Below are 23673 nucleotides of genomic sequence, written 5' to 3' on the forward strand. Positions count from 1 at the left end.
ATATCCCGGGTTCGAATCCAGCTGCTGGCCTTCAGATTTGCTCTTGCTAGAAGCTTCTTACAGGTGTTGGACAGAATTATCTGCAAGCGATGTAAAAAAAGTGAACAAATGGTTGACATAAAGCCTGAATGAATTGAAATACACGATGGCCAAAGAAGACAAAAATCCCTTCAGGACAGCCCTGGCTGGCTGAGAAGGGTTGAAATATAACGCTCACACTATCCCTTTCTGGTGAGGGATAGATCCAGCCCGGCAGGTATTTTACCTCTTTAAAAGAGAGACACTAAGTACTACTATCCTCGTCCTGACCAGCCCGACTCTTATCCGTTCTATCCCATATTGGTGCTTCTCTCCCATCTATTTTTGCTCTCTTTTAGAGCTGTACCAGGTAGAGTATTATAACTGTGTCAAAGTTTTTAAATGGGCTTTTCCTATTCACCGGAAATAGGTACATGTTTTAAGTTTCCCTAAAGAATTAAAAAGGTTTTCTACCACATCCGGGTGTTTGAACAATAAAGAGTCAAAGATTAGATAGTATTTATGAACATATTCCTTGCTACCAGAATAAGATTTTTATCGGAATTAGTCAACTGGCAAAATCTTATCTTAAGGAGATAATTGTTCAGATTTGGTCTAATATTGATTTCCTTCAATCTTAGCTATACACAGCAGTAGGTCTATAACCTTCACTCGCAGCACCCATCAAGGACTTGGGGTTGCCAGTTAAGCTCACTTCTTAAATGCTTTAAAGCAATGTCGTAGCTGATTGGTACTCGTCTTTTTTAGGGGCCCCCAATGACATTCGTGCGACCCCTCACACGACTTCCTGCCAATATGATTCTCATTGACTTTAAGAGAAAGAACTGGGCGAGTATTCCTGTAATTCCGGTGCAAATTCTATTTTGAAAATTGGAAACAATCTAACTACTTCCCTTTGCGTGGAGTAAGATATAAGAGCTCGTGGAGCGCAGTAGTAGAAATCAGTTTCTATAGAATTTGTCCCCACGGCAGAACAAAGTCAATCAATACAGAATCGCCAAGCGAATGGGTACAGGTAGGGTTTCCAAACAGCCGTAGAGGATATCCCGTGGAAATTGGGTCCCAAACATTTCTCATTACTAAAGCAAACTGACATCACAGAGAGAGCTGCTGGTGTATCGATTATCTAGCACTTAGTATTACTGCTATCGTTTCTTCCAGAGTGTAGTGATTTCGGGCTAAACTACAACATTTAGTTTAGTGGTTTAGCCTATCATTGAGATTTATCAGCAAATCTCCTTGGGAGCTGGAAAAGTCGGCGTGTTCCTGTTTCCCATAAAGTGAATCTAATTGAAGACAATTACTTTCGGCTATAAAACAAAGTAATAAAAAGGAGGAGCAATTTAGCAGCCAATGGGGAACGTCATCTGAGTAGCCAACCGTACTTTTACTTATTCGCAAGACTTCATTAAAAAAATAAAAATTAGAAAGGTGATCGCCATGTTGGTTTTATGATCAAAATATAATTTTCTTAAACTTTTATTACAGGAAGATTAAGTAAGCTTCGTCCACAAACTGCTGTAAAGTGGCGAGGGCCCGTTTACGACCCCTTTCCGGCGTAGGTAGCTCGCACATTTTATACTTATTTTACATCATAATAATTCGGAACAATATAATAACCTATACTTTATAACCTTCATATTGATTACCTTTACTTCGGAGGTGGAATTCTAATTTTGGGTCACCATTTCTTAAATTGAAGTTACAATTTGTACAAAAAACTCTGCTACTTTGTTGCTAAGTTTGTACATCAAGGACACCAACTGTCCCCAGAACGAAAACATGGAATGTAACTCTTAGCCGACTTTCTTCTACATCAATATTCTCCCGCAATCATATTTCCAGTAAACTTGGAGTTTTAACCACATTTTTCGTGGTTAACAGTGATAACTAGATCATTCACAAACCAAAATGAAAAAAAGAAAGAAGAAATCCTCTGAGTAAAGTGGAGTACTTCCGGTTGAAGGGTTTTAGTCGCAAAGCTTCCTGTTACCTTCCGGGGGGGGGGAGACACTAACTTAATTTAAAATTTGAGCTTCTCGCAATTTTATAGCTTTTAAGTTAATCTAAAGGAAAGAAGGAAGCAAGCAAAAGATAAATGTCAAATTTTCTTTAAACATTTGCCATTTCCTGTTTTCTCAAAAAGAGTTCCAGTTGATTTCTTTCGTCTCGGTGTGGCAACAATTTTTCAAAAGGCTTTTCATTTTTCTGGGAAAATTTATTTCAAGCATTCACAGGAATGTTGAGGGAAATGTCCTATCTCTAACGTGCTATTTCACTGAACTACACGGATTAACGTTTGCGTACCATTACTGCAAATTATTTACATCGCTGAAATTCCAAGTTGGAAAATAATCGCTTGACCAGAAGTCAAGACTGTCCAGGGCGATTTCCGGCTAACACCAACACAGCTCTGACTCACTTTGTGATCGATTCTCTGTGACGTCAGCTGACCTCAAACTTCTCTTTCTTGAAGAAAATCTAAATTAAAGCCAAGTAGATATGAGCAAGTAAGTTCGATTTCCAAATAGTTTCAGAGGATATCCCATAGAAATTGAGAAATTCCAAACATTTCTCATTACTAAAACAAACTGACAGACGTCGCAGAGAGCTGCTGGTGTATCGATTATCTAGCACTTAGTATTACTGTTATCGATCCTTCTAGAAAAGTGATTTTGGTAAAAACTAGAAATCTATTTCATAAATAAATAATATATGCAGTTATATATATAATGCATGGCAGACAAGTAGAATGTCACGGCGAGCCCAAATACTCTGTTCGAATCCTCTCCACTTTAATACACAGCCTTAAAAATCTGTGCCTTTATTCAACACAAACACAACTTCCGCCCACTTTTTTTTTTAATACAATCTCCTTTTTTCAATTTCCGGTCTGAATTCCCATTGCACGGCTTTGGTTCTATTTAAAATGTATCATAAAAAAATAAATAAAAAATAAAGAAATATATACAATATGAAAAGCTTTTATCGAGTGGAAAGTGGTAAGCTTTAAAGCCATTATGAAATCCCATACTTCCCTGCCATAGGCAGATATGGGATAATTTAATTGCAACAGATGTAACCTCAAAGATCAGCAACATGTCATAACAACAAAGCATTTCTAGCCTCGGCTAGGTCTGGTTTAGTGAAAGGCCATTCCATTTTATTTTAGGGAAGAAATAAAAGAAAGTCATCTTCTTCTATTTCCATCGAAAGGGACTTTTACTTCAAGGCTTCGAAAGTGTTTGTCCGCGATCTGTTCTCCTGGTACTACAATTACAGAGCATGAAGTGCTCTACACAATCTTCAATTGAAGAAAGCTAAGTTCGTTCAGTTTGCATCAAACATTTACATCAAACATATGCATAATTGATTTAAAACATCCTTGATGGAAGCAAAACTAAACATGTGACATAACAGATAACAGAATGCATAAATGTAAACAATTGTTCACGTGTTTTTAGAGTTGTTATTAAAGATAATATTCATTAATTTTGGTGTTTCGAGGCTTCCCGCTAGGGGCGTTGAAAGAGAGATTCACACAGAAATAGGTGTACTTTGGAATGCGATTGTGCCCAACTAACTTAAATACGTGTAGTGCATTGCATGTTCTTATTACGGTTGTTAAAAGTAGACGCTTTGTGTGTGTTTCGTTGAAATGGATAAACTGAAATATCGCGCCCACCCTAAAAAATTCTTCATTTTAGCCGTTCCATCGTCCACGCGAATTCATCATAAGTTGTTGAAGTTTACGAGGAATCTGCACCATCTTTGCAACAGTGTAGTTGTCAACCTTACATGTAAAGTAACTGTTTCATGGTATTGTATCTTTTCTTAAAAACTGGTAATCTGTGAATATTATAAAACTCCTCTAATATTTAATTACAGATTGTTCTGAGGTCACGAAATGGCGAAATTAGACTACAAAGTCAGTTCTCCCTGTTGTATAGACGGCCTTTTACGTCACAATCCCTCTAGCAATTTAATACAAAGGAGCTGCAGTTTGTCTATCCAGATATTGCTTCCAATATCACAGAATGAATTCTGCTTTTGGTTATTTACCTACTTCTTACGCAATTTATGTAGGTAGATATATATATATATATATTTTGTTTAACAAAAAATGCAGGGTTATTTGTAGAATGGGAAATGGAAAGTCTAATATTTACTTAGAGACGGAAATGGTAAAAATGAAAAGCGATTTTCTTGTAGCAGTAATATTAAGAAAACGTGAAAGCGGATTTATGTGCGGCATTAGTGGAAAAGTGGCCGAGATGTGTGGGAACACCCCAGGGACATCAGGGTGGCCGAGATTCCCTTCGCTGGGATAGTGTTGGTACTACTGGGTGCGGATTACAGACTACTTCAGCAAAACCCAGTCTTCGGCACTTCAGTAGCGTTGCTCACTCGCCATTCTTCATTGATACCCTCCCCATATCTGCAACAGAAACTCAACTCATCTCAAGTGAATATGATAATGAGATCAAATAATAACTACATCTTATTTTCACCTCTTCAGGGGGAGTGTTGCAATTGAATTAATTTTCAATTTTTGATTGGGTGAAAGTTACAGCGTAAACACGCCCCTTTTTTCATGGCCACACCCAATCTCTCAACCTCCCAATCCAAACACTTTCTTCAAACTCACATGTTTCAACAAGTCTGCTTCTTAGCAACATTATCCTTATGATTAAAAAATATTATGATAGTATTAAATTTCCGCTTTAAGGTTTTCTTTAGAAATATCCGCTTTGAGGATCCCTGAGGAACATCAAGTGATTTTTTTAGAAAACCGTGTTTATGTTTTCTTTCCTGCTTAAAAACCAAAAATCGCAGAAATGTTAACTTCGCGGAACTAGGAAGCAAGTTTGCAAAGAAAAGCACAAACCGGAAGTACCGAGGTTTTCTGGAATTGAACGATTTTCTTTGGGCTTCCCGAATCCACTACTGCCTGCAATTTGGTTTTTCTTTTCAAGCAAATTCGATTAAGGGCAGATTCATGAAAAGGGGATGATTAGACTTCCCTTTTGTAACGTTATTTTCTGTCCTGTAAGCTATCTAGTCATTGGGAGAATTAAGTTCATTGATAAAATTCTGACTCACCCCATCCATCGACATTACCACTGCAAAAAGCGGAGTTTTCATTTGCCTAAAATTGTGAGCCCTGATTGTCTCTAAATTTGTGGCACCAATTATATAACTAACTCTAAAGAAGGTTTCATCTGACCTTTAGTTCGTTTTAGGACCGACCGTTCTGAGGAAATTTTAGGATTAGGTATGGTAACTATATGGTGTCATTTTTTCATCAAACTGAAGTTTAAGACTAGCAGTAAGAGGAATTGAGGTGAATATTCGCCCCTAATAAAAACAATTGATCGAGGTTTCTTAGGATGAAATGCAATACCTTCGGAGTTGAGCAGGTTACGAAAAGTGAACACCATAACAGGACTTCCAGTTCCAGGCAAGAAGGAAGAGGCAGTAAGTAAATGGAGAAGGTTCAAAAGTAATGGAAAAGAGCGAAAAAACATAAAGCCCCTCCACAGTATAGAGGGCTAAGTGCTGGAGTCTACAAAGTAAGCTGGACTTTGTGGAGCACAGGAGGGAAACCGTAAAAGGCCACGAGCTTGACTCCAGTTCCAGCTGTAATTAATTGGGCTTCGACTGCAAGCGTAAAGACATAGAAGGGACAAGAAATAAAAACACTTTTGGTGTTTATTTTCAGCGGGTGATGCTCAAATAGATGGATACAAAAATCTTTTGGCGCTGGCGCGACTTTCACCGCTATTGTTACAATTATGCCTGTAAGAGGACGTGAGGTGAATATTCACACCTAGTTTTATGCTATTGATCGAGTTACAGCGAGAGTCGCTGATTCACACTGAGAGCAGTCGCAGCAGATCAGATCTGAGACTGCTACATTTTGAGATGATAAAATTTCTTGCGAGTGCTCGCTTGAAGTTTGGGTTCAGTTGGCAGAGTCATATTGGTACGTAGTGCAAGCTCCACGTTCAAGCTCCATCGGCGACAGGAAACTTGGGTGCTTCGTCCATTGCAGCAGATGGTTCTTCTTAGCGGCGGTTCATGGTGGATGTTTGACAAACTTTCAAAAAGATGACCACGTATTCTCAAAAAATAGCAGTGATGTAGCGACCAATTTTCGAACTAGTTTTTACCAAAAAATACAGCAAAACAATCCGTTGTGACCACTAAAACGACTTTCTCATACCGTAATCTGCTCAATTCAATTCTTTTCTGCTGAAAAAATAAATTAACCACAATATTTGACAAGTTCACATACTGTTTGTTCACTGAAAAAGCATGGTAGCATGACGTCACATCTCCCTGAAAACCTTGCGAAACCCATGGTTTCCTGTTGCCGCCAAAAGTGATATGCCTAGCAGTCATGTCCAAATGAAACCATCTCTTTCAGATGATGATGTAGAAAAAATATTTGCGCCAAATGAAAGCCCCACAAGAATACTAAAAATAAAACTTACAAATGGCCAAACTGGGTCACAGGAGCCAACAACGGCAGAGAATAACAGTTCAATAAATAAAGTTGTGTGTTGATCGTGTTTAGTTCGCGCAAACTGTCAGTGGCTCCGTTTGTGTTTAATGTCCAAAGTAGCTCTATCAGGGCCAGGCTACTGGAGTTTTCAGACTATTTCTAACTCATTGTCTACTTCGCAGCTCCAGCACCAGAACCTTCTTTCATTGTATTTCTCACTTCCTTTTCCGGTTGTGATAGAAACTGTAATTGAATCACCACCAAGATCCTTTGGTTTTCATAGATAGATTAGGTGGTGTGGGTGAGCTTGTTTTGCTATTAGAGAAGGGGCTGGGAAGCGAGTCCAGCAGCCAATGATCGCGCTTCCCCCAAGGACAAGCAATAAATGCTTGAGAAATGATTTATTTTTTTAATATTGAAATAAAAGTGATGAGACCATTAAGACCAGCTAATAGAAGTTATTCAGAGTTTGAAGACAGCTAATCTTTCGAGAACATTCTACGAATTCCAGTGGACTTGCGCATAGCAGATTTCCCTTAGACATCTAATAAATTCTAAACAATACTAATGTAAGTTTTCCAACGATACGCCTTTTTGACGATCAACCCTTATACAACTGTACTAGCGGATTTGAGGATTCTGTGTGTAATGTAATGAGCAATGCTTTAGAAATCAAAACAGGCTTCACTAAATTCCCTGTTGCATTTGACAAAGAGATTTAGAAAGAGATTATGAAAGTCATTTCAGTAACTATTAGATAAAAAACACTATTTTGATTTCAGGTGAATCCAAAAGCAGCCCTTATATGTAGGCGTATAAAATAGAAAGAGATACTATTCTGATGCAACGTCCCTTTTTAACAACTGATACAATTGCTATGTGCAAGGGTACTTACAAAGTTCATCTATTGGTGATGCACTCGAGAGCATTGAAAGAGCGGATAAAACAAGTGTCAGTTGCCATGGTGACGAGTGACCCCGGTCAGCCGATGTATTGTCCCTTAGTGAATGGACATCTCTCTATTTATTCAGATCCAGATTGTCCCAAATTCATTTCGTCATTGTATTCCAATTAAAAATATAATTAAATATTACGATTTGAAGTCGGTCAGAAGAGTAAAAATGGCGATTGCCACAATGGTTTTCATCGAAATTTTAGATTTTTAGTCAGTTAGAAGAAGATGAAGTGGAAGCGAAAGTGCTTGTACTCATACTAGGAAGAGGAAGCATTATGATCGTGCTTATTTCCTGAATCGATTTTTCTCCGGAAATGTTCGTTCTAAGGTCCGCTAGTGATATCCGGTGGTTTTCCTTTGTCTTGACGAGACTGACCGCACCAAGACGACCACACTGCATTCTTATCAAATTGCACGTTTTTGTGGATATCCCTAATTTTATCGACGTAGCACGCATGACTTTGTTTTTTCAGTTTCTGTCAAGATTGGAACTTTGCTAAGATAATTAAACTAACTCTAATACAAGGGTACCATACCTAAACCAATCAACAACACAATAACATGGCGTAACATTAACTAAACCAACCAAAACAATCTTAGCCATGGATTTAGTTCTACTGCCACTTCCTGTCAAATGGAACATAACTAAAACAAAAACTCGAAAAAACTAAAAACAGAAATAAATTAAGATTAAATACTAACAGCTGATATTAATCAATTTTTCTTAGGAAAGTCACGCAAACACCCACATATTTTTGCATCTACAGTCTGAAATCATTTACCGACCGTGCAAGACCCAGAACCATCAGCTGCTCTCCCTGGCGCTGTAGAAAAGGGCGCGGAAACCAGCCTTATTGCCACCAGATTGGAGGAAGTTGATATTTACAGCGACAGGAAGTCCAGCGATGTATTGCGCCGTGTCCCTGTTTTTTGCAAAAAAGCTGGTCCAAAAATCCTTTATTGCATAGAATATTCTGGGACTCAATAAATGTTGCCCATAACTTCGAAAGCCCTGTGCTTCTCTGACGTAGGATCGATAACTTCCATCTCTTTAGTTCAGATTAAAATACAGGAGCTTTTTGAAACTGTATCCTTCCGACCCACCATTTTGAATGATATAAGTCAAATCTTCTATGAATGTATAACTATGAAAGGAGCTTACCCCCTAAAGACAAACTTGAACGTCAAGTTAGTTTGTGCTGTGGTATTGGTAAGAATGGATCGCTATAGCTGGTTTGTATTGTCGCAGAGAGAATTCGCAGTTTGAAGGAAATAGCCGGCATGTTTCAATGCATACAACAGCAGGTTGGTAGCAGTGGTACGTGTGTAATGGAAAACACGACTCCATATATAAACAGTTTTCCTGTAATCACGTGTAGAGCGCCAGTCACGCAACTTCACCATTAACTTTAACCTATGCCGCTGTTCCCTTCTGCCCTGGGGGAGGAGGTGCCGGTTTTACCCTCTCAATATTAATCTTCCTCTTCTATTTCTGGGATATATTCGCAATCATCACAGGCGCTGGGTGTTTCTTAACACCGCTCTAATGTGCTTACATTTACAAGTATAACGGATTACAACTTCTTAAACATTGCTGGCTCCCGTCCGCGTTGTCAAAATTAGGTAAAACACTAATATTTTTACGTTTTTATCTTTCCAAAGTTTCAAACAATTCAAGAAACATTATTAAATCGACCTGTTCGAAACTTGGTCTTCTTCATAACTTAAAGTCGCAATATTTATGAATATATAGTGCTTACCAAAATTTCGATTTCTCTACAGGATGTACGGGCGTATAAAATGGCTTTTCCAAATTTTCTGCAAGTTTTCTTGGTTATTCAAAGGGATTTATCTGAAGTTTTTGTTTTACCACTTTTTGGTTAGAAACATTTCTCACATCGAAGCTTAACCATATCTACAATATTGAAGAATGTAACTAACTACCTTTATAGTACAAATTTTACAAAAATCCAATGAATTTAATGGCGGTAGTGAAAAGGCGCGAGGATATTCACGCCAAAAAGGAACCTTTGTTTATTTTCACTGGATGTGCTATTGGCTGAATGTAAAGTTTGCTTTAAAACAGTTGTTGAATGCATTATCCTTCTTGTTGAGGGCTGGGCTATATCTTTCGGGGGATATCTTTAATGGAAGTTATGTAGGATTGGCGGTGCAATAAGAGGGACTAAGAGGTTGTCATGGTAATGACTGACATCAGAGAGCGCTTGCCGCCTTCCAGTATTGTGTACACAGTCAATAACCGAACAGCACCCAATCTAATCTCGGGCGGACTGTCGACACGCTCTAGTCATCACTTAGCAAAACATAAAGTGGCCGTCGCATAAAACATAAAATTACACTCACAGAAATCAACAGATTTAAGTTGAGAAGGTTACAATGAAAGTTTGGATAGGATCGGTAACCAGAAAGGGGCCAGCTGTTGCCCACTGTGAGGGACTGGGGCTAAATTGGCGAGGTACCCTCAATACATTATTTTTCATTTATCTTTCTTGGTTTGTCTTTATCGTAGTTGTCCCCTCCATTTACATCAATAAACAATTTTAGAATTTGTTTAAAGAGATCAATCCATTCTGCACAACTCCTTTCTCTTCCTCAAATCCATTGTTCGTTTCCTCCTTCCATAGTATTCTGGATCTTCCGCTCTTCCTCTCTCACCCTTCCTTCGCAGTGGTCCTAGCAGTTCGGCAGGGGTCAATGGCAGGCATCCTACCCCGCTTTGTTCGACCTTTTTAATAGCTGGCTTAACGACAAAATTTGCCTGGATTGTTACATTGAACTCTATCAGACCTACTTCTGCGTTCCAGTTCCCTGAAGTAGCATATTTCAATGGACAGATGCTTGGTAGAATAATTGAGTATTTGAAGATAAGTGAATCTGGACGCAGTAATTGTCGCATATCTCCTCCAGCATCTCATTATCACGATGGAAGTAGCCTGATCGCTGCTTGCAGTTGTGCACCAAGTTGCTGCAATAAAATCGAACAAAACCTTGGGTATCTATTCCAGCAGCGACTTTGCGTGCTCCAGACATTCTCTTATAAACATCCATCTTCAGTGGGTCTCATTACTTGTACTTCCTCTTACAATAAGTAGAGAAAATCAAAGGCCTGCCTTCCTTTCATCCCCTTTCAGTCAGATATACATACGTACTTCTAAAGTTAAGTTACATCCTAGCGCTATTTTTTTTAAGAAAAACTCTAAAAAAAGTGAGAAAAAAACCCATTGAATAAAGTGGCCAAATGGTTGCTAAGTTACAGTTTGATCACCGAGTCAAAATACCAAGTTTACTTTCCTGGCTCTCTTCAACTGTTCGGAACTGAGGGAGAGAGAGAGAAGTCACTTCATCCCGGAAATAAACGAGCAGTAAGAGAAACAGTGTAGAAGTTGGAATGATCAAATGGTGAAATGATTTGCCAGATTACAGTCGGCTCTCAGTTCACCTTTGTTTTCTTATCGATGAATTATCGACAAAACTCTGTGTATAGTGAACCCAGCCACAGCGATGAGTTTGGTCGTTAGCGACTTATCGGCAATTACCCAACCAGTTCAGTGCACGCCGCGGCAATAACAATTAGAAGACCACCACAAAGTCATACTTATTGTTCTTTACTTTGTCAGCGCTTTATTCTTCTTTACGATCATCTATACAATTTATTGTTTCTCTGAATTTCTTCATGAAATTTGAACACTCACATGACTTTTTTTAAAGTCAAATTGTAGTAATTAAATTTTCTTAAATCAACAATTTACAGTATCCAAAGTATTACATGAGGCATGGCCGATGTATGCCTCGAGGTGCTCTTAGATAATGGAAGATGATTAATACCTTGCTAGTCATTGTCCACTCATGACTAAGTCATTACTGCTGTTGATGGAGAAGACAAGGAAGTTAATTGAAGAATAAGATATGAGCCACATGTTCTCAACATCTTCAATTAACATTCTTGAGACTTCGGTACTTGCACATGAAATCAAACTCTAGGGCGGATTGAGGGATTGATTGAGCGGTAAATCTCGTGACAGTCGGTTAAGTCTGAGAACTAATTAGGCGGGCTATCCTTTTTTTTATTTTGCCAATAAATTAATTATCTCGAGATAAACGGAAGATTCTATTACCTGAAGTGCACAATGATTGCATAATTGCAAGATGATGAGTGCATCTACCAGCAGCAGTAGTTGCAGCATTTATATTTTAAGTTTCATTTGAGTTCTTCCCATTTGATTCACACGGAATCTACGTAGAGCAATTTCAGTTTAAAAGTATAGAACTAACCAAAATAGGTGAATTTATGTTATTCGTAGATTTCATGCACCTATTTCTTACAAACACAAATACTCGCACAACGTGAATAACTAAGCAGAAACATATTATACCTTTAGCAGGAAATAATTTACCAGGAAGCAAAATAATGAGAAATAACCTCACCATTTCTCCCCACTCAGTTCGACAATAATTATAATTAATGGTAAACTAGAGACATCCCATTGGTGAAGACCGTTTCAATAACTAAGCCAGCCGTGTAACTTGGCTATTATATAATCTATAATTCCAAATACTGATTATGGAAAGTTCCACGTTGTCACTTCCGTCACCCTTAGTGCTAAAGAGAGCTAAATGAGTTGTTCAAGATCCGGGATGAACGGAGTATGAATTTCCTATGAGTTATTATTCCTTCACCACTCTAGCATTCATAATTCCCAACTAGAAATAGTTATTTAAGTAGTTTCAACAAGGTGTTGCTTTGGACATTTTTAAGAGTGTCATTTCCTTAGTATTCATATACTGTTTTAACACCTGTGTGTTATGATTCTGTCTCGGAAGCAAATTAAGTTTTCGGGTGACAAATAAACTCCGGATTCCCAGCGAGCTTGGAAATTTAGCTGCATACCTAATTGACAATATATAGCCAACACAGAGGAGGTGGTCAAATATACTGTTACTAGTAAAGGCAAAGTAGAGGGAAGCGTTCCCACTTCTCTCCTGACTCATCGAATTACAAGTTGTACACCTGATAAGTCTCCAAAGAGAGTTTAATGTTGACCCCAAAACGCAATCTCGAAATTTGGGATGATCACAATATTACCTCTTATTTAGTAAATCTATTCTGAGAAATACACCACGTCTGGTTAATCTCTTTTTTCCCAAAATCGGAATTCTAGCAATTATTTAAATCCTGGCAGTTTTCAGGGATCTCTATCTTAATTTAGGAAGATAAATAGTAAAAAAAGTTAAGAAAATTGATGACTTTGTTTTAGATTCGAGACAAAGTGAAACGTCTATTCAGTAAAATTGCCATTCCGATTGGCGAATTGCGGCGGCAATACCGGAAGAGATGGCAATATCAAAACTAGACTTTGAGTTCTAAGTACACAAAAAGGGCGTGTGACGTAACGAGGAAAATCTCCCAATTGGAATTGCACTTTACTGAAATAATTTTGTTAAATTTCCTCTGAAAACGGCAAATAAGCTTTCCTTTAAACTTCGCATTCTTAACATCCTCAAGCATCTGCAAGGCTGTTTGGCAATGTTTTCTAGAAAAGTGTGATTAGGGCAACTTCTGAGGGTGGTTAGACTTTTCTGTTAAGTGCCCTTTATGTACCAGGTACACTGCTATGCTGAACTATGACCAGTCTGAGTTTAAAGATGACGTTTTAACCGGAATTAACATTTTATTAGGGTCTCCAAGGACTTTATTTGTATACTTCCTGCCAGGTTTGATACACAGTTTTACTAAGTTACAACGTTGGAAGAATTAGATGCTGGTAAAATTAGTGGTTTGAAGGCAATGTAAGAATTAGCACCTTGAGATCTTGGCTAAGGGAAAGTCTTGTGAGTTTGTCGCACTTGATTTTATTACTGGAATTCAGGGGGGGTCCTGAAATAGAAAGAGGAACAAGGAAAACAATCTGTGTCACAATAAAATGTGGAATCATTCACTCGAAGGGACAAAGAGCCCTAATTTGTGTTGGAAACAAAATAAATACTGGAATAACCTGATCGGAAGCTACACTAGTGTGAATGGCAGGATAAGAATGCTGAGTGTAGAGATCGCTGCTAGCACTTCCGCCTTTTTCCTCACCCTTCTAAATCACTTATCAGAGAAAAATGGCATAAAACATTAATATAATTGTACAACTGAAATCAAATAATATTTGGAAAATGAATTACCTCAATATTTGGGGCGTTGTTGGAAATTTGTTTTGCTTTTGTTAGGCGATCTAACCGGAACAGTAACCGAATCCGTTTTGAGATTGACTGCGATTGGTCAGCATAGAAATTGTTTCTATTTCTGCAATTAGAATTCTTAGTAGAGGTAATTAAAACCAAACAGAGCTAGAGGAAAGCAAATTCTTGAGTTGGAGGTGTATAATCAACAAGTGGGTGTAGTGGTGGAGGCTGATGGTGGAACGAGTTAGATTCGCGGCCAGAGAGCGCACCTGTTGTCAACACTGGACGAGATGTGTGCCTCAACTGATGCTCCGCTGTTGCCGCGCACCGCACACAGAGCGCTCTGCGTTCGGCGCAGGAGTGGCGCGGGAAGCCAGAGTTGGTTCTTAAGCACGGGTGGCCGGCCAGCCAGTACTCAGGCTGTACGATCGATACAGGGGCTTTGTGCTGACATCGCCGGTGGGGGTGCCAGTGTTGGCCTGGCTCACTTCGGCTGGAAACAGCTCGGTGCTGCGCCCCAGAACCCTGGCCAACCTTCCTGGTCTCGTTCCCGCTGGAGCCGCTACTAACTTCACTACTGTTAAGGGCCTTGCTCCAGACAATGGTGTCTCCCAGGAATCTCACTTCCAAGAGTGTACTTGATCAATTGTTACAATCTAAAATTAATATTTTTCTTGAAAGCAGCCAGAGAAGTCAAAGTTGGTTAGGAAGCAAAAGTGCATTTTAATTTCTTTTAAACACGACCAGCCGTCAAACAAATTGATCTCTCTCATTCACTGAATCTCTCCCAAAATAATTTTGCAAGTTAAAATCGGTGATTTCTATTAAAAAGTAGTAGAACAATTCTTTCTAATTGTAGTAACGTTCAAACTTCGTGAGTTTAAATCCAATTTCGTTCTGACTAACATTATTACACTGAAATAACATTTAAGCAGAGAGCCTACCCCTCAACCACCCCTCAACCAGTTAGCCCCTACCAGAGATTCCCTTCCCTCTATCACAAAATAAACAGCTTTGTAAAAAAATGTTTCCATTGGAAGGAAATATTTTAATGAGCAATACAAGTGAAGAGGTTTCAAAAGATTCCAAAAATCTCATAAATATATTTTGTAAACTGGGGGGGTTTTGTTAAAACAATTAGGCTGGAAAAAAAAAGTCGATATAGTAAATTGTTCTTAAGTAGAAGTTTAGATGGAGGTACCTGCTGGTTTTCGGGTAACCGCTACGGTATGCAGTTTCAGAAGGAGAGAAAAAAGATCTCGAAAACATTCAGAAAAGAAAGTGGGAGCCACTTTGAAGTTCGAAGAAAATTGATTGAGCCATTTTGGAGAAAATCTCGAAGAGCTGAAATACCGCGGGAATGTTGTGCAGAGGTTTTACTGCTGCACATTTTCATATTTTTGAATTAAATTTCAGCTTTAAAAATAAATAACTGCCTAATATCTTTATTTAGCTCATAAATTGATAAGAACTTTTCCTGGGCCAATAAAAAAAACACATTAAAAAAAGTTTTCACTGTGGAAAATGTATACTGTTGACATCTAGTGGCATTTGACTGAACTAACATCTGTATGGACTTGTTTTGGTAAGACCTGTTGACCGTAGTTCACTTGTTTTCTACACATTAATTAATTAGAATATTTAATTTAATTATAGGCCACATTAATCTATAATTTCCTAATGTAAATAGGGAAGCACAAAGAAATTTGAAGAGCAATAAGATGAAGATCTGGTTAGAGCATTCCTTTCTCAGGAATACTTTTAATGTTTCTTAAATACTTCTAATTTAAAATTATTTTAACGCCATGAACTACTTACTATTCATCTGCTCACAACTATAAACGAAATTCTCCGTAAAAATAATATTAAAATTAACACTGTTAATGTACACTTTGAGAGAATTAAAAGAAGAAGTTCCGGATCAGTACTGTGTGCAGCCTATTTTGGTATGAAAGTTGGTTTATGGAATCAAAGAGAAGCCCCATTCGAGGCAAGCAGGGATTTCAGATTGTGAAAAAAGCCATCTAGGGAGTTTGGCAGTGGTAATTGAAAGAGTTGCCGATCTCTGCTTTCTTATCTGATGATTTGGACTGAATAGTCTCTCTCTATTTAAGAACATTTTCTGCATCTAAAAAATGAAAGAAAATTAGAGATTGGAGCCAGAAGTATAGCTACAACTTTAAGGGTAACGAAAAGATTGCACTACAGTGAATACAGAATTCTAATGTTATCTCTATTGATGTGGCTAGCAAAATAGATAAGGATTAAATCTTATAGTAATTAGAAGTTGCTCTTTAAAAAAAAAAAAATAGTTTTCAACAGCAAATTGCTTCTACAATCTAAATTGATTCTTTGACAATTGGAAAGAACATTAAAAGTTAATATAACTGAAGTTATATTTAAAAATATTGTATTTACTGTTTGACAAAGTTTACATGCCAGCTAGATTTATTGCTTGAGTTATTATTACGTTTTCTTGTCGATGTTTTATTCTTATAAACGCAAGATAGTACGTACTATATATGTAACGTTGAAAATCATTTAAACAGGTAATTGTTTATGATTTTTTCCTTTTTTATTAAAAAACAGCCAACTTTGATGGGTTTTAAAATTGATCAATTTTAAATTGATGAAAAATTTATCGCATTCATTCCTGACTCAGCGGTATTTATTTCTTGTGAACAGTAACAATGGAAATTTTAGTAATTTCCTGCAAGAAGAAATGTGTTTGTTCTCACCACGGTTTTTGCCTGTAGTGAAGTATAAACAGTAGCCAGTGGTGACTTTTCCTGACCAAAATACAATCGAAACTGTTTTTGGAAATGACGGGTGAATTATTTTCAAGCTCGTCAGGAATTCCGGCTGGTGCCACTGACAAACTTGACTTTTCGACACATATATAATTTTACCTGTTCCTTTAGTAGGATGTACCAAGCCGAGCAGCGTATTAATCTTGCCACAATTGTGCAATATAAAGGTTCTTTCCATTTTATCTTCAGCTAACGGAAAACGAGAAAACGTTTGATTGTCATATGCAAATAATCTTTCGATAATTGCGGATTTATAAGTAAACAATATGCCCAGTAATATTTCGTAACTTTCCAATTTCCGTTTGCTTTAGTAACATAAAACAGAAATATTATGTTAAACAAATCTGGATTTTCGGTCTATTTTTGATGATTTTTTTTTTATTGCGTTTTCTAATAATTCATCTTATACCTATGGGGAAAAAATTAATTAAAAATTTTAAGATGTATTTTATAAGAAATAATGGGCAAAAAAAACGGACGAATTAGAATGGAATGTAGAACATGTGAAAAGTAGGCGGTTTGGAGAGCCAATAGTAAGCCGCACTAGTGTTAACTGGTCACACCCACATCAATTATGCCACGCCTGAACGGAAAACGAATCAGGGCGAATTTTTTAATCAGGACAACTTGCACAAAATGGTAATCTTATTTCATTTTTCTTTCAGAATAGCTATTTTTTCTCTTTTTATTCTTTCTTTTGCAAAAATTTGAAGCATGTTAAATAGTATTTTCTTTTACCTCTTATATGTTATGTATCTTCTAGCTCATTTATTGGGGTCTTCAAAATTTGAATATTTATATATTTTTAAAAAAGCACTACGGTAGCCGAGCGGTTCGAGGCGATCCCTCAAAGCTAAAACGTATTGTGGTACCGGGTTTGAAAATTTCCATTATCTTTGAAATGGATTCTTGGTGTCCGTGATGAGCAAAACACTTTATGGAGGGGATGACACGCCCCCAACACCTCTCACACAATACTTGCAGCACCCACACACACAGCAATAAGGCTTAACCCAATAGAAATGTAAGCTAAAAGGCAACACACATACTCGATTCCATGTTGAAGTACCAGTCTTCTTGCTAACTAGTCGAGAAGTCCCAGCATCCCAATTAGATCTTCTCTTGTAAGCAATGTTGTAGGAATTAGAATACAAGAAGCTTTTCCATTTAACTTTCTACTACAGCTAGAATGACGTAACACCAAGGATAAGTGTCAAGTAAATACTTTCATTAACTTGATGACAATTCAAATTCAGTACAGAAACAAACAGCAACCTTCACCTACTTGTGAATGCTATTAGTATTAACAAAATTACATTCTCATTATGTAAGTAAGTTAATTTCATCAAATTGGATCATTTTATTCAAATGGCAATCTGAACAATTAGTACATAGTGTAACAGAATGCACCGCAAATGAATTTACCGCAATAAGAGAAAAAGGAAATGGCAGTTATTATAAAGGAGGGAGCCTCGACAGCCGAGCGGTAATCGGTGGCACAAAATTAAGAACAATACAACTCATCAAACTTAAGCATAAACAAAACTTCGTTGTTAAATTCATATAACCTGTACAGCACCACTGAAGCGCTCAGTGCGTTTAGATGTGGAAATATTTAAATAAAGCAAAATTTACTTATACCCCAAGATTTATAACTAAAGTGTTGAATATATTCATTTAAGTACAAAATCGGGAAACTCTTCTCCTACGTCATTTATATTGATTATCACTTTCTATTCACATTTTCCAATTGAATAAGGGGAAAAATTGGAAAACGAATAAAATTTCTTAGAAATTTCAGCCTTAGAAATGGACGTATTACGGCTCTAGTTTTCAACGAAACATGAATCTATAAACATAAGAGTGAAATTTGGCTAATTTATTGAGCTGATCATTTGGGGCAAAAGTTTCATCATTAGGATTGGAGTAGCGGCGGTGTCACACGGAATTGAATTTTAAAGCCTTCTTGGTACTTTCGAAATTAGAATGGTAATATTTTGGTTTGTAATATTAGAACATGTGAAAAGCCTCAGTCAATTCCATTTTCTGCTGGTCATTCGTATATTTTCTAATCGCTTTTCCAATTATCTTTCGAGATCACTTTTACCTTTTCCTCCTCCATTTCCAGCTAGATCATTTTCTTTCCTGTCCTCACACTCTTGTCAATTATTGTTCCTCTAGATAGTATGGATGATCCTCTACATCTATAATATCCATATTCCATGGAACGGCGGGAGCGTGGGAAAGTAAAAGAAACTGAAAGATATTCAAAAGGAAGGGGGGTGGATAGAGAAGCAATTCAAATTAAGGCTGGAATAGTGGGGGACGCCACCAGTCTTCAAAACACCTTTTACATAGATACAATTCAATACTTTATTAATAATCCATAAACTCTGAGAACAATAAAATAGTCAGATGTACAAGGCAATATACACGTGAGGATAAACAATATATATAATTCCAAAAGGGAAGAATAATTACAATAATTAATTGTCCAAGACAATATGTAACTGGGGAAATGACCTTGTACTTAACAACGTGCTTGACGCGCACTAAATACAATAAAATAGTCAAATGTACAAGGCGATATACACATGAGGATAACCAATTTATATAATGACAAAAGGGAAAAATAATTACAATAATTAATAGTTCAAGACAATATGTAACTGGGGAAATGACCTTGTACTTAACAACGTGCTTGACGCGCACCAAATACAATAAAATAGTCAAATGTACAAGGCGATATACACATGAGGATAACCAATTTATATAATGACAAAAGGGAAAAATAATTACAATAATTAAAAGTTCAAGACAATATGTAACTGGGGAAATGACCTTGTACTTAACAACGTGCTTGACGCGCACTAAATACAATAAAATAATTACGCTAATTACATACGAATATATATATATATATGTTGTCCAACAGATTAACGATTTGTCCATAAAACTTGTGAACAAAAATCCAGGTTTTTATATCATCAAACTTTTCACAATGTAAAAGCAAGAAAAAGGACGCTAACATGGCCGACATTACTTCACACACTGACGCTTGACCTCACGTCCTACCAGCGCCTCCCCTCTCTCCTCGTGCTCACCCAATTCCGCCAACTGACTCAGGGAAAAAACAAGTCTGGGGGGCCGCCACTCTTGGGGAACCAAACATCCTCCCCCGCAGTGGACTCGCAGAGATCCACTTACTGAGTTGGCAGGGGGCAAAGCTTCCGGACAGGCCGGCTAATCAGTCCTGAAGTTGTCTTGACCTCGGCCACCCTGGCCACGTCGTCTCGGCCATGGTGAAGCTTGACGATTCGGCCTATGGACCACTGCAGGGGAGGAAGGTTGTCGTCCATGATCATGACTATTTGTCCCACTGCCGCGGGGAAGGAAGGCGAATGCCATTTGAGCATGGCTTGCTGCTCGAGGAGGTACTCCTTGTGCCATCTTTTCCAAAACTGTCCAACAGTGAGCTGTGCCATTGCCCATTTCGATTTGAGCGCAGTGCGAGGAGTTAAGGAGCTATCGGGAGGTAGCGCAGTCATAGGTCGCATAATCAGAAAGTGACCTGGCGTCAGGACTTGTAGGTCATCTGGCGAGGACGAGACAGCGGTAAGAGGTCTGGAATTTAATATGGCTTCAATTTGACAAATGATTGTGAGGAAACACTCCATGGTGGGCTCTTGAGTGCCTAACATGACCTTCAGTAATCTTTTGGTGGATTTAACGGCTGCTTCCCAGAGACCTCCGAAGTGTGGTGCTCGAGGGGGGATGAAATGCCACTCGATGCTTCTTTTGTTGGATTCTCTTAGAATGGCCTCCTGAGACTTGGCGTCATTTAGTAGTGCAGATACCTCCTTGAGTCTTCTTTTGGCTCCGACGAAGTTAGTGCCGTTATCCGACCAAATGTGACTCGGCACACCCCTCCTGGCAACAAAGCGGTTCAGGGCAGCTAAAAATGCCTGTGTTGTAAGGTCTGTGACTAGTTCCAGGTGTATGGCCTTGGTGGAAAAACAGACGAAAATGGCGAGGTAAGACTGGAGGACTTTGGCTGAACGCAGGGAAGCAATTTTCACGTTGAAGGGGCCCGCGTAGTCTATGCCAGTGGTGGCGAAGGGTGATGAAGCGCTGACTCTTCCTTCGGGCAGTTGGCCCATGAGTGGGTTGAAGGGTGTTGGCTTGACACTGAAACACTTGTTACAGGCTCCCAGTTGTCGGCGGACAACATTCTTACCATTAACAATCCAATATCGACTTCTCAAAAACGCATGAGTGGCAGTGGGGCCTACGTGGAGGTTGGATATGTGGGCATCTTGTATGACCAGGGCCGTGAAGGGGTGTTGCGAAGGCAACAAGGCAGGGTGCTTTTGATATTCGGGGACATCGGCCAGTCTGAGTCTCCCTCCGACTCGCAACACTCCATCAGTGTGCAGAAATAGGCCTAACGTTTTAACGAGGCGTAGTCTAGGCCGAGGGGACTGAGCATCCTCAATTTCTTCGGAAAGCGAGTGCTGTTGGGCTCGGACTATTAGAACTCGCAGGGCTTCGCTACGTTCCTTTACATTCAATGGACCTGACATACGATGTACTGGATTTTTAGTATTGTGGGCGAATCGCAGGCACCAGGCCACTACATTTTGCAGAGTGTACAGACTGGAAAATTTAGACTCTAATTCCTCAGGGCAGGGCATTACACTTGACACGTTAAGGGCCTGGGAGCGAATTTCTGCTCCTACGACAGGGTCAGACAAATCGGCATTTACTGGCCCAAGGGGCCATGACTCGATTTTGATTTCAACCAAGGGGGACCTTCCCACCATAACTGGTGACTCACTAATTCTTGAGGACGTACTCCACGTGAGGCACAGTCAGCGGGGTTTTGTGAGGAGGAGATGTGGAACCATTGCGAGGCGGGTACTTTTTCTAAGATAGTAGCTACTCTATTTCCCACGAACACCTTCCAATGCGGAGGTGGCGTTGCTGTAATCCAGGCCAGGGCAATGGTAGAATCCGAAAAGGCTAAGATGTTCTGAGTGGTTATCTGAGGGAAAAGTAATCTGACCTTATTAATCGTAAGGGCAAGTAGGTGGGCCGCACAAAGCTCCAGACGAGGGAGCGTGACCGGTTTCATGGGGGCCATTCTGGCTTTAGACATGACCAGGCTAATGACAGTGTCCTCAGACTGGGACACGAGGTAAACCACGGCCGCATAGGCTCGCTCAGACGCGTCAGCAAAACCCACCAAATAACACTTAGGATTGGGTAGAGACAAAAATCTAGGGATGTGAATTTTAGACAGGTCAGGCAGGGAGACAGCGAACTGAGCCCATTCCTGGACAATTGACAAGGGCAGGGGATCATCCCAACCAAAAGAGGCTTGACAGACTATTCTAAATATTGCACGAGCAAAAACTGTTACGGGGATCAGCCATCCCAAGGGGTCAAAAACTTTTGCAATCTGACTGGCTAATTGTCTTTTAGTTTGAACATTAGGCACGGAACGGATTAGAAAGTGGAAGTAATCTTGAGCAGGGTTCCAACAAAGTCCGAGGATTTTCAATTGTGACTCCTCATCGTTTTCTAAACAGACTGAGGACATGGCTGGAAGTAGATATTCAGAGGGTATTTTATTTAATAATTGCGGTTGATTTGAGGCCCACTTTCTGAGTTCAATTTGAGCCTGACTCAATAATTGGATTAACTGATCTCTGGATTGCAATGCCACTTCTAGAGTAGGGCCTCCTCCAGAAATGTCATCCACATAGGTACGGTCGCGGAGTATCTCAGAGGCCAGGGGAAAGGAAGCCTGAGAGGTCAGAGCTAATTCTTGAAGGACGCGACATGCCAAGTAGGGGGCTGACGTGGTTCCATAGGTCACAGTGCACAAACGGTACTCCTGCACTGGTTGGCTCGTGTCAAATCGCCACAGTATGCGTAACAAATCCCTGTCTTCCGGGGGGTGTTGTATCTGTCTAAACATTTGGCGAATGTCGGCCGTAAAGACCCATTTGTCCACTCTAAATCTGGTAACCACCTTCCAGATATCGAGCTGTAAACGGGGTCCAGGGAGCAAGAGCTCATTGAGGGAGATGCCTGAAGAGGACTTCTGGGAAGCGTTAAATACTACACGAATCTTCTCCGGGGGATCGTCTGGACGGTGTACCGCATGATGGGGAATATAATAGACAATTTGGCCTGACTTGAGAGGAGGGGCCAGTTCCATATGATTCGAATCTAAGTAGTCTTGCATAAACTCCACATAGGGAGCACGGAGATGTGGGGACTTGGCATGACGGGATTCAGTTTGTAGGAGACGCCTTAAAGCAATCTTTCTGGATTCACCGAGGCAACACGGACTGGTTTTAAATGGCAGTGCTACTGAAAACCGACCATCAGGAAGTCGGAAATGTGACTTCGAGAAGCACTCTTCAGCCTTCAATTCGTCCGGGGTGAGAGGCGAAACCTCCGACACTTCCTCCAAGGCAAACATTCTTTCCATCAGGCGTGACAAGACTAGGTCAGGGGGGTGTGATATAGATTGGGGGATTTTACCCGAGCCGAGTCGGAGTACCGTGGGTTGGGCAGGAATTGCCGGCATATGAGTGACTAGAGAGGGACCAACAGGTGAATCAGAACCTTCGGAGAGAGCAACCCCGGCAGAAGTTGTGGTGGGGGGCAGCGTTTCAGGAAGGAAGGTATTACAAGTTTGCAGCGGCCGCCGCGTTCTAATCAGACGTTGAGGTTTCGGGGTTGGAAGTTGGATAGCCAAAGTTGGAGGAGTGGGCTGCTGAGTGATGACTTCCTCTTGGGGAGTAGACCTGGCTTGGGCGGAGGACACAGACAAACTAGGGGGGCCTGATTGTCCGGACTGCGCGGGGAGTTCAGGGTTATTGCAAGCAAGCTGTTCCGACTCGGACCGGTACAAGAGGGTTTCGGCCGAAGGCTTGTTTTCTGGGCTAGACTGGTTAGCAGGTGCCTTAGGAGCTGGTAGTTGACCATATTTATGCTTGAACAAAATTCTATAATAGGTCCGATATAACTTGGAGTTGGACCTGCTGTCCTTGACAGAAGCGTGAAAACAAACCCGCCTCGAGGGGAAGCTTCTCAAGGGGCCAGACATAATCCAGCCAAGAGTTGTTAGTCGGGCGTTGGGGGAACCATTTTGTGCC

General features: G+C 39.6%; 2 protein-coding genes across 13 annotated transcripts in view; one reads left to right on the top strand and one right to left on the bottom strand.

Moving 5' to 3' along the window:
- The window catches only part of bma (SCY1-like protein bma), a 144162-nt gene extending 130152 nt beyond the window's left edge, over positions 1-14010 (bottom strand). For all 10 annotated transcript variants that reach the window (XR_012455931.1, XM_074120181.1, XM_074120180.1 and 7 more), the window contains exon 1: positions 13692-14010. The gene's annotated coding sequence lies outside the window, so the exon portion shown is untranslated. The remainder of the gene's footprint in view (positions 1-13691) is intronic.
- LOC141450112 (uncharacterized) overlaps positions 3562-23673 on the top strand; it is a 166079-nt gene continuing 145967 nt past the window's right edge. The window contains exons 1-2 of one of the 3 annotated variants that reach the window (XM_074120184.1): positions 3701-3839; positions 3928-4121. In XM_074120184.1, coding sequence (XP_073976285.1) covers positions 4077-4121 — 45 coding nt within the window. In that variant the 5' untranslated portion in view covers positions 3701-3839; positions 3928-4076. Of the gene's footprint in view, positions 3845-3927; positions 4122-23673 lie in introns of all 3 variants that reach the window. The other 2 variants (XM_074120185.1, XM_074120183.1) reach the window with 2 other exon arrangements.

The sequence above is a fragment of the Rhodnius prolixus genome, unplaced genomic scaffold (genome assembly GCF_049639745.1).
Source record: "Rhodnius prolixus isolate KJV_2025 unplaced genomic scaffold, Rpr scaffold_2, whole genome shotgun sequence".
In the NCBI taxonomy this organism is placed as follows: domain Eukaryota; kingdom Metazoa; phylum Arthropoda; class Insecta; order Hemiptera; family Reduviidae; genus Rhodnius; species Rhodnius prolixus.